General features: G+C 56.7%; 1 protein-coding gene across 1 annotated transcript; it reads right to left on the bottom strand.

The window, feature by feature from the left end:
* Positions 1-5,333: 5,333 nt before the first annotated feature.
* ACTG1 (actin gamma 1) lies at positions 5,334-8,264 on the bottom strand. Its single transcript, XM_003274822.4, has 6 exons — positions 8,107-8,264; positions 7,600-7,728; positions 7,271-7,510; positions 6,561-6,999; positions 6,297-6,478; positions 5,334-6,202 (listed from the first exon to the last, which is right to left on the bottom strand). Exons 2-6 carry the CDS (start codon positions 7,720-7,722, stop codon positions 6,059-6,061), a joined length of 1,128 nt encoding a protein of 375 aa, XP_003274870.1. The 5' UTR covers positions 7,723-7,728; positions 8,107-8,264; the 3' UTR covers positions 5,334-6,058.
* Positions 8,265-10,992: the final 2,728 nt, after the last annotated feature.

Raw genomic sequence — 10,992 nt, 5'->3', positions numbered from 1 at the left:
TTAAGTATTGATCAATAATTGGTGGGTGGGGGGCATGATACTGTGATTTTTTTTTCTTTTTTTGAGACAGAGTCTTGCTCTGTCACCCAGGCTGGAGTGCAGTGGCTCAGTCTCGGCTCACTGCAACCTCTGCCTCCCAAGTTCAAGCAATTCTCCTGCCTCAGCCCCCGGAGTAGCTGGGATTACAGGCACACGCCACCATGCCCGGCTAATTTTTGTATTTTTAGTAGAGGTGGTTTTCACCATGTTGGCCAGGCTGGTCTTGAACTCCTGACCTCGTGATCCGCCCGTCTTGGCTTCCCAAAGTGGTGGGATTACAGGCATGAGCCACCGCACCCGGCTTGTGGTTGTTTTTTTAAAAAGAGTCCTAGGCTGGGTGCGGTGGCTCATGCCTGTAATCCCAGCACTTTGGGAGGCCTAAGCAGGAGGATCATTGAGTCTAGGAGTTCGGCCTGGGCAACATAGTGAGATGCTGTCTCCAAAAAAAGCACAAAAGCAAACAAACAAAAAGCCATGGAGGAGGCCAATCCCCAGCTGTGCTGAGCCAGGATCAGATTCTCTCAGCCCTTTTCAGCAGCACCTGTCCTCCTCTGAGTCAATATATTGTTGCTGCCGGGTGCGGTGGCTCATGCCTGTAATCCCAGCACTTTGGGAGGCCGAGGTGGACGGATCTCCTGAGGTTGGGAGTTCGAGACCAGACTGACCAACATGGAGAAACCCTGTCTCTACCGAAAATACAAAATTAGCTGGGCGTGGTGGTGCATGCCTGTAATCCCAGCTACTCGGGAGGCTGAGGCAGGAGAATTGCTTGAACCCGCATCGCGGAGGCTGCACTGAGCTAAGATCTCATCATTGCCCTCCAGCCTGGGCAACAAGAGCGAAACTCCGTCTCAAAAAAAAAAAAAAATTTATATATATATATATATCTTGCTAAACAAAACTGAATGAAAGCCTTCTCGTTAGCATCTCTTGTAATCTGGAAACACACAGCGGGCTGACCTTGGGCCAGGTATGCGCTGGGCTGGGGGTCGCGCCCATGCTCCAGCAGCTGCTGCACTCCACAGAGCTCCCCTGAGGGCTGGCGTAGAGCCTGGTCTGGTCTAGAGCTGAAGGCATGACCTGGTCCTCACCAATCAAGAGCCTGCAACAGGGCTGGCTGCGGTGGAGTGGGCAGGGGACCCCGCCAAGGCTGGGGAGCACTCCAAGCCTGGAAACAATTTGATCTGATTGGCTTTGCTGTTAGATGTCAGACTTGGAAAGTTGGGTCCTGCAGCTCACAGCTCACCTATCAGCTGCTTCTGCACAATCCTTCTTGGTTTTCTTATTTTATTCCTCCCCAACACACACTTCATTCTCCCTCCCATCCTATTCTCTCCCCATAGACACAAATCGTGTGCTTGCTACATGTCCTCAGACATGCATATAACCTAAAATATGTATTATGATAAAAAGAAATATGTAGACCGGGTACGGTGGCTCACGCCTGTAATCCCAGCACTTTGAGAGGCCAAGGCAGGCAGATCACCTGAGGTCAGGAGTTCGAGACCAGTCTGACCAACATGGAGAAACCCCATCTCTACTAAAAATACAAAATTAGCCAGGTGTGGTGGTGCATGCCTGTAATCCCAGTTATTCGGGAGGCTGAGGCAGGAGAATCGCTTGAACCCAGGTGGTGGAGGTTGCGGTAAACCGAGATCGCGCCATTGCACTCCAGTCTGGGCAACCAGAGCAACATTCCGTCTTAAAAAAGAAAAAAAAAAGAAAGAAAAAGAAATATGGAACATAAAAGTTACCATTTTAATCATTTAAAAGTGTATAGGCCAGGCGCAGTGGCTCACACCTGTAATCCCAGCAGTTTGGGAGGCCGAGGCAGGCAGATCACCTGAGGTCAGGAGATCAAGACCATTCCGGCCAATAAGGTGAAACCCCGTCTCTACTAAAAATACAAAAATTAGCCAGGTGTGGTGGCACACGCCTGTAGTCCCAGCTACTGGGGAGCCTGAGGCAGGAGAATCGCTTGAACCCAGGGGCCAGAGCTTGCAGTGAGCCGAGATCGCACCACTGCACTTCAGCCTGGCAACAGAGCAAGACTGTCTCAAAAAAAAGTGTACAATTGGCTGGGTGCGGTGGCTCATGCCTGTAATCCCAGCACTTTAGGAGGCCAAGGAGGGTGGATCACCTGAAGTCTGGCCAACGTAGCGAAATTCCATTTGTATTAAAAATACAAAAATCAGCTGGGCATGGTGGCGAACACCTATAATCCCAGCTACTCAAGAAGCTGAGGCAGGAGAATCGCTTGAACCCAGGAGGCAGAGGTTGCGGTGAGCTGAGATTGTACCACTCCACTCCAGCCTGGATGACAGAGCCAGGATGGTCTCGTTCTCCTGACCTCGTGATCCACCTGCCTCGGCCTCCCAAAGTGCTGGGATTACAGGCCTGAGCCACTGTGCCCGGCAATTTTTTTTTTTTTTTTTTTTTTGAGACAGGGTCTTGCTCTGTCATCCAGGCTGGAGTGCAGTGGCTCAATCACAGCTGACTGCAACCTCCATCTCCCCAGGTTCAAGTGATCCTCCCACCTCACCCTTCTGAGTAGCTGGGTTACTACAAGCGTGTGCCACCAAGCCAGGCTAATTTTTTGTATCTTTTGTAGTGGGATTTTGCCATGTTGCCCAGGCTGGTCTTGGACTCCTGGGCTCAAGTGATCTACCTGCCTAAGTCTCCCAAAGTGTTGGGATTACAGGTGTGAGCCATCATGCCCTCACTGTCATTTACTATCTTCCATTTTTTTTATTTTTTGTGGCCATCTTACTGGATGTGAAGTGATATCTCACTGTTATTTTGATTTGCACTTCCCTAATGATCCCCTAGTGATGTTGGGTATCTTTCTCATCTCCCTGTTGGCCATTTGTATATCTGCTTGGGAGAAAATGACTATTCAAGTCCTTTGCCCATTTTTAAATTGGGTTGTTGATTTGTAGGCGTTCTTTACATATTGTGGATACTAGATCCTTATCAGACATACTTTTGTGGGGGTTTGGGGTTTTTTTGTTTGTTTTTGAGATAGGGTCTCACTGTGTCACCCAGGCTCACAGCAACCCAGTGGCTTGATCACAGCTCACTGCAGTCTCAAACCCCAAACTCCTATCAAGAGATCCTTTCTCCTCAGCCTCCTGAGTAGCTGGGACCACAGGCATGCACTACCATGCTCAGCTAATAAAAAAAAAAAAATTGGGGCTAGGTATGGTGACTCACACCTGTAATCCCAGCACTTTGGGAGGCTGAGGCAGGCAGATCACGAGGTCAGGAGATCAAGACCATCCTGGCTAACACGGTGAAACCCCGTCTCTACTAAAAAATACAAAAAGATTAGCCAGGTGTGGTGACGGGTGCTTGTAGTCCCAGCGGCTCGGGAGGCTGAGGCAGGAGAATGGCATGAACCCGGGAGGTGGAGCTTGCAGTGAGCCAGGATCATGCCATTGCACTCCAGCCTAGGTGACAGAGTGAGACTCCGTCTCAAAAAAAAAAAAAAAAAAATTGGCTGGGCGCGGTGGCTCACGTCTGTAATCCCAGCACTTTGGGAGGCCAAGGCAGGCAAATCACCTGAGGTCAGGAGTTCGAGATCAGCCTGAGCAACATGGAGAAACCCCACCTCTACTACAAATACAAAATTAGCTGGGCTGGTGGCGCATGCCTGTAATCCCAGCTACTCGGGAAGCTGAGGCAAGAGAATTGCTTGAACCCAGGAGGCAGAGGTTGCAGTGAGCCAAGATTACGCCATTGGACTCCAGCCTGGGCAACAGAGGGAAACTCCATCTCAAAAAAAAAAAAAAAAAATTGTAGAGATAAGGTCTTGCCAAGTTGCCCAGGCCGGTCTCAAACTCTTGGACTCAGATGATTCTTCCATCTCAGCCTTGCACAGTGCTGGTATTACACATAGTCTTTTGGACCTGTTTTTACTTATATAAATGGAGCTGTGAAATACAGCTCACTTTGTTCATAACCTTCATTCAACAGTGCTGCTGATACCCAGCTCTAGCTCCTCAGTGCCGCAGGTGCACATCTGCCACGTCACTTACCCACCGCCCTCACAAGTAGCTTGCATGTCCTGTCTCTGAGGTTTCTCTAGGGTGTATGGGGCTTGGGAGCTGTAGAATGTACTCATCATCTCATTTTCGCTGGGAACCTGCACTGGGCAGTCCAGAAGAGCTGCAGCTTTCAACGCCTGGAGAGTGCGTGACTGTCCCTGGTCCCCATGCCCTGGCCAATGCTCAGTACTACCCATCTCCTGATTTCTGCTCATCTGATAGAAACTGGCATCTAATTTGTTTTAATGTGCATTTGCTGATGCCCAGTATCCATGAGCATCTCATAGTTTGTCCTGTAAGTGCAATGCTTCACAGGACAAAGAGAATTTCTCTTTTGCAGGTATCGGAGTCTCTGAGAAGTCATGCTGTGACGTGAGGTCACAGAACAAGGTAGGATGGGAGCCTGGAGCTCAGTAAGCTCCTTTTATCATGCCTGCCTCCACCCCGACCCCCAACCAGCTTGAGAGCTTCCTCTCCCCCATCCCCATATGGGAGGGGGAGCTAGGAAGCACCACTTCCTCTGCTCGAGTAAAATCTGCCTCCCAACAGCAGAAACAATCCCTTGACCCAACTTAACATGAAATAGTTCTTCCAAATCTGTTTTCAACTGGTGGAGATCTCCTTTCCCTGACCCAACCTCCAAATGATTTCTGCAGCTCTAAGCAGTTTAGAGGAGCTATGCACTGGACTCCCAACCCATCTACCCTGGCATCTGTGGGGAGAAAAGCTTAAAGTACAAAGGGCACTCACTAAGCCACTTGCACCAAGTAAGGCCCTGTCATTGACAGATACTGAGTTCCAGGATTCAATAATCAGCCAACTCCATGACTGCTGCGCTCTTGACACAATCTCATATCCCGTGTCCACCTGAGGGCTGAGGGGAAACTGCTAAGGCAGGCCCCCTGCTGGTTCAGGTGGTTTTTATTTTATGCCAAGTATTTACCCAAGATGTCATCAAGTCATCTAGTTTTTCCCAAATAACGGAAAAAGCCATCTCAGGACTTCCCTCCCAGCCTGCTTATGATGCTGCTTCAGTTATATCCAACACCCAAACTCCCTAGGCTGCCTTGTTCTTGCACTTTCGGTTTGGAAGAAATACAACTGTTCAAATCATTGTAAGCCATTTTTACACCAGTCCACGAAGCCAAGCTGAGCATCACCCCCCCGCCCCCAAGACCACCCAATCCTTCGAGGTGGGTCTGTTTTTCCCAGCCCACTTGCTACTTCCCCAAACAGGAGCCAGTCATCGGTTACGGCAGCACTTTTATTTTTCCTTACACAATGACGTGTTGCTGGGGCCTAATGTTCTCACATAACAGTAGAAAACCAAAATTTGTTGTCATCTCTTTAAAGAATTGAGAATTGCATACAAAAAAACCTTACATAAATTAAAAGAATGAATACATTTACAGGTGTAAATGCAAACTGCTTCCAACTCAAGGCAAGTAAACAGCCCACGGTGTTCTGGCAAAAGACATCAGCTAAGAAAGGAAACTGGGTCCTATGGCTTGGACTTTCCAAAGCTGACAGACCCGCAGGACAGAAACAACTGGTTCTTGCCAGCCTCTAGAGAAATCCCAGAACACTCAGCCCTGACACATTAATACCCTGCACAGATCAGAGGCTGCTGGCCACGCAGACTCACCAAGCCACAGACTTGTCTTCCACAAGCACGTTCTTACCTCAGCCACGAAGTGACCAAGCTGTATGTACTAAAGATTGAACTCAAAGATATGTACAGGGTATTAGACAAATACCAAGGGGAACAGTTAACTTGAATACAAGGTCAAAATCAGCAACAAGTTCTACAATCCAGTGCTGATATCAGATACGAGCTTCAAGGACAATTTCTTTTCAAAGGCTTATTTATTCCAGTTTCGTGAGGCTAGCATGAGGTGTGCGCATTTGCCAGGGGCAAATTTATACTTCTGAATTAACCCATGCAGCAAATGCTACGCATCTGCTCAGTCCATTTAGAAGCATTTGCGATGGACGATGGAAGGGCCTGACTCGTCGTACTCCTGCTTGCTAATCCACATCTGCTGGAAGGTGGACAGCGAGGCCAGGATGGAGCCGCCGATCCACACCGAGTACTTGCGCTCTGGGGGTGCGATGATCTGCAAAGACAGCCAGGCATGGCTTTAAGCTCACACAGCGCCCCCCAGTCAGGACTCCCAAGCTGGGCAGAGGGCCAACCACCCCTCGACTCACCTTGATCTTCATGGTGCTGGGTGCCAGAGCGGTGATCTCCTTCTGCATCCTGTCGGCAATACCTGGGTACATGGTGGTGCCGCCGGACAACACCGTGTTGGCGTACAGGTCTTTGCGGATGTCCACGTCACACTTCATGATGGAGTTGAAGGTGGTCTCGTGGATGCCGCAAGATTCCATGCCTAGGGGACAAACCCCTCCCCCTTAGTGATGCTGTGTCGCCCAGAATGAAAAGAGCAGAAACCTTTAGCTCACAACACTTACCCAGGAAAGAAGGCTGGAACAGCGCCTCCGGACACCGGAACCGCTCATTGCCGATGGTGATAACCTGGCCATCGGGCAGCTCATAGCTCTTCTCCAGCGAAGAGGAGGATGCGGCGGTGGCCATCTCCTGCTCAAAGTCCAGGGCGACGTAGCACAGCTTCTCCTTGATGTCGCGCACGATTTCCCGCTCGGCCGTGGTGGTGAAGCTGTAGCCTCGCTCGGTGAGGATCTTCATGAGGTAGTCGGTCAGGTCCCGGCCAGCCAGGTCCAGACGCAGGATGGCGTGGGGGAGGGCGTAGCCCTCGTAGATGGGCACCGTGTGGGTGACCCCGTCTCCAGAGTCCATGACAATGCCAGTGGTGCGCCCAGAGGCGTAGAGGGACAGCACGGCCTGGATGGCCACATACATGGCCGGGGTGTTGAAGGTCTCAAACATAATCTGAGAAGGGACAAGGGGCGGCTTAGTCAGGGACCCAGACCCACGGCCACCCCATGCTCACACGCCACAACATGCCGCATGCCAGTGTGATGTGTGGAGAAAAGAAAAGAACGCAGGCAGAAACCAAATGAGAAACCTGGAGGCTTCAGGGAAGAAATGCCGGGAGAGGAACAGAGCCTGGAACAGCGAAAGAAACACTTGAATGTCAGATCAAGCTGGGCAGAAAATGACCGGGGAAACGAGGGGAACACAGGCGTCGGCCGAACCTCACCTGAGTCATCTTCTCTCTGTTGGCCTTGGGGTTCAGGGGGGCCTCGGTCAACAGCACTGGGTGCTCCTCCGGGGCCACGCGCAGCTCGTTGTAGAAGGTGTGGTGCCAGATCTTCTCCATGTCGTCCCAGTTGGTGACGATACCATGCTCGATGGGGTACTTCAGGGTCAGGATGCCGCGCTTGCTCTGGGCCTCGTCGCCCACGTAGGAGTCCTTCTGGCCCATGCCCACCATCACGCCCTGCAGCGGACGACCTGTCAGCCTCGCCGACGACACCGAGCCCACCCCGCAACGCAGAACCCAGCAGCCCCGCGGCGCCGTCCACTCACCTGGTGTCGGGGGCGCCCGACGATGGAGGGAAACACGGCTCGGGGAGCGTCGTCCCCAGCAAAACCAGCTTTGCACATACCAGAACCATTGTCAATGACGAGCGCGGCGATTTCTTCTTCCATTGCGACCTGCCCGAAAAAGGATGGACTCAGGCGAGCACGTCTCTGAGACAGCACCGCCCCCCCCCAAAGCCAACTAACGCCCTCCCGCGAAGGAGCATGACCCCTACCCCAACCCCGGAGACCGAAGCCTCCAAGACCGCAACCACCTAGAACCGGAGACCGGGCCTTTTACTTAACATCCACGGCTCGGAATTCTGCACTGCGGCCGGGCCCCGCCCTGGACCCCCGGCGTCCGTCCAGCCCCGTCTGTCCGACCTAGCCCACCCCGCCTTTTGTTCCCGAGAAAGGCGCGGCAAGGTCTCGGCAGCTGGAAGAGGGGCCAGCCAGGGTTGGGGGGCTGCAGGCCTGAGACAGCCAGCTCAGGCCCTGGCGCAGGGCGCTTACCGGCCGAGAAGTGGGACAACGGAGCGGCGGAAGAACACAGTACGAGAACTGGCAGCGGCGACTGAGACCGACCGCGGCCTCCCCCGCCGTTATTTAAGCGAAAGCGGCGCGCCCGCGCGGCCCGGCGGCGCGCGCGGCCCCAGAACATGTCCATTTATGGCGATCTTTCCAAAAGCCGGGCGCCCATTGGCCCGCCCGTCAGGGACACGTGGGGACCCGGCCCGCCCCGCCCCCCGGCCCGCACCACCTCCCAACGACCCCGCCCGCGCCACCCCCGCGCGCTCGCGACCCTTCGCGGGCCGGAGGGCGGGTCTGGGTTGGGGTGCCCTCCGGGGGTCGCCGGGAGGGCCGAAGGGCTGACGGGCCTTGTCCCTCCCCGAGACTGCCGCGCCGTGGGGAGGGCCCGGCTGCGCCCCGAAACTGCCTGACCCGGGGCGGGGCCGCGCCGGGTCCCCGAGTCCCCGGCCACGCTGCGGGGCTTTGCTCCCTGGGACGTCCCCTGCAGCTTTTCCCCTCGGGCTCCACGAGGATCCCGGGCTCCGGTGCCGGGCTGAGGAAGGGGCGCGGCGGGGGTCCGTGACCCTCTGCGTCCCTGGGTGCCGGGGAGCTCTTAGGAGCCCTCACTTCGCCCTGGTCACCATAGGAAACAGCCCGCCCGTCTCCGAGCGCAGCTACTACCATGCAGGTCCCTCCACGGGGCGCCCTGCCCCGGATCTCCGTTGGTTTGAAGACCGAGGCCCCTTTCTACCGGACCCGACACATCCCTGCCCCTCAAATCACAGGCCCGATTGTCCCCAGGCGCACGCTCCGCGTTAGGGCTACCCCGCCCCCTTATGTGCTGAGGAGGTGGTGTGGAGCGAGGCCTTTGTTTCATTCTGGTCACCTGTAGACATTATAGGGAAACTGAGGTAGTCAACGGGAACCCTGACTTTCTTGAAGTTCGGCTCCCCAGCCTCGGGCGGTCGGGGGGATACCTTCCTCTGTTGACGATGCTAGTTAAGACCAGGGACCAGAGCCGGCGTGGGTTTAGCCTCAGGCTGGTCCGGGGTGCTCACTCCTCGCCAGGAGCGGCACCGGTGCTTTGATTACATCCCGAGAGGCGCCCGGCACTACGGTTTCCTTGTGCGCTGCTGCAATTTTCAGGGTTGGAGCGCCGGCCGCGGAGGGGTGGCAGTGAGGCCGCGCAGTGAGGCGACGGACTCGCCCGAGGTCGCAGGGCGTTCAGCTTGACTCGACAGGCTGGGGGGCGGGGCCGGGGTCCCCACGCGGAGTCCCGAGCCCTGCAAGGTTAGCTCGCGACCCCGTGTTTGGGAGTAAGAACAGCGAGTCAGGGCAAGGCGGCCTGCCCAGCTCACCTGCGGGCTGCAGTCACTCCGGACGCCGAGACCCGTGGCTAAGGCGCCCGTGTCCCAGGCCTCCCAGGGGTGCTGAGCCCCCCAGGCCCAAACTCTCCGGGGGCCCGGGCAAGGCTGTCAGGTGTGTTCCCTCCCGTGGCAAAGCCGGGGCTGGGCCTCCAACAAACCCACACGGACTCGCGTCCCTGGGCAGAACCACACAGCCTGCTCCACCCCTGGGTGAGGACTTCCACTTGGGGGGGGTCCCAAGATGCGACGTCACACACCGAGGGACGCGGGGCGGGTGGGCAATAGCCACAGGCCCCTCCATCCTGCGTTCACCCCACCTTACGTTCTGCTCCGGGCCGGCTGGGGACCCTGCCCCTCCGGGCCTCCGGCCTCCTCCGAAACTTCTTTGTCTGGGAAGTGCGGGGAGGCGCCGGCCCCGGGCGCGCGTCCCCGTCCCCCACCCTTCCCCACGTTGCGGACCCGAGGCCGCCAGGGTCGTGGGGGGCGGGGCTGGCGCCTCGAGACCCCCGGGTTCCTCGCCACCCGTAGCGCCTGAGCCGCGGGGAGGGGGCGCCGCCGCGGGCCGGGGGTGGAGAGCGACTTCCTCCTCCGCGGCCGCGTCACGCGGCGGGGGTCAAGGTGCGGCCCAGGTACGCGGCGGGGGGCGGCGGCGCGGCCATATTTGGCGATTTCGGCGCCGCCGGAGCCCCTCCCGCCGCCGCCTGGAAGCTCGGCCCGGGGCAGCGCCGTCCCCGCCCGCCGCCGGGCCTGAGTCACGGCGGGCGGGGGGCGGAAGTAACGGACGGGGGGCGCCCGCCCGGCGCTCCTGGCCTTATTTAGTCAAGGAGGCTGCCGATTGGCGCGCGGGACAAAGGGGAGGCGGTGGGGCAGCCTCGGGGCGCAGGAGTGGCCAGACCCCTCCGAGGGTTCGGGGCGGGAGCTGGGCGTGGGAGGCCTCGGAGCCTGGGGAGTCCCGGGTCCGAGGGCGGCGGGGATGCGGGGCTGCCTGCCCCTGGGAAGTGGGCGGGCAGGGCGAGGCCTCGAGCCCGTGGGGCGCAGGGGGCTGGACCGGACGCTGTGATTTTTCTGTTTTGTAGCGGGGCTTCGCCCAAGGTCGCGCCGTGCCCATCCTGGGCTATGCTCTGGGAAGCCGGTGGCGCAGGGCGGCCGCCACCCTTCTGGAACCAGTGCCGGAGAGGGCCAGGCAGCTGGGCCTGTGGAGGGGACCGCATGGATGGAGCTGGGCGGCCCCCGGAGCCAGGAGAGTCAGCAGCTGCACTTCCGCCAGAAGTGGGTGTGTCCTTCACATTTCAGGAAGGGAGACTTGGGGTTCAGAGAAGCGATGTGATTTTCCTTTTCTTGTTCAGTGCTGGCTTTGGTGGCTTTTTATCATGACCTTGTTATGTCTTATTTCAGTTTCGGCCCATTTAGTGGATATGACAACGGTGGCCCAGGGAGGTGTGGCAGAGCTGAGACTTAACCCAGGGCCTGCGCGCCCCACGGCCTGCACTGCCCCAGCTCTAGGCCCTTGCTCTGTTCCTCC

This window comes from Nomascus leucogenys, chromosome 14 (assembly GCF_006542625.1).
Source record: "Nomascus leucogenys isolate Asia chromosome 14, Asia_NLE_v1, whole genome shotgun sequence".
Lineage (NCBI taxonomy): Eukaryota > Metazoa > Chordata > Mammalia > Primates > Hylobatidae > Nomascus > Nomascus leucogenys.
The sequence above is the reverse complement of the archived record's forward strand: the minus strand, read 5'-3'. Positions and strand labels throughout refer to the sequence as shown.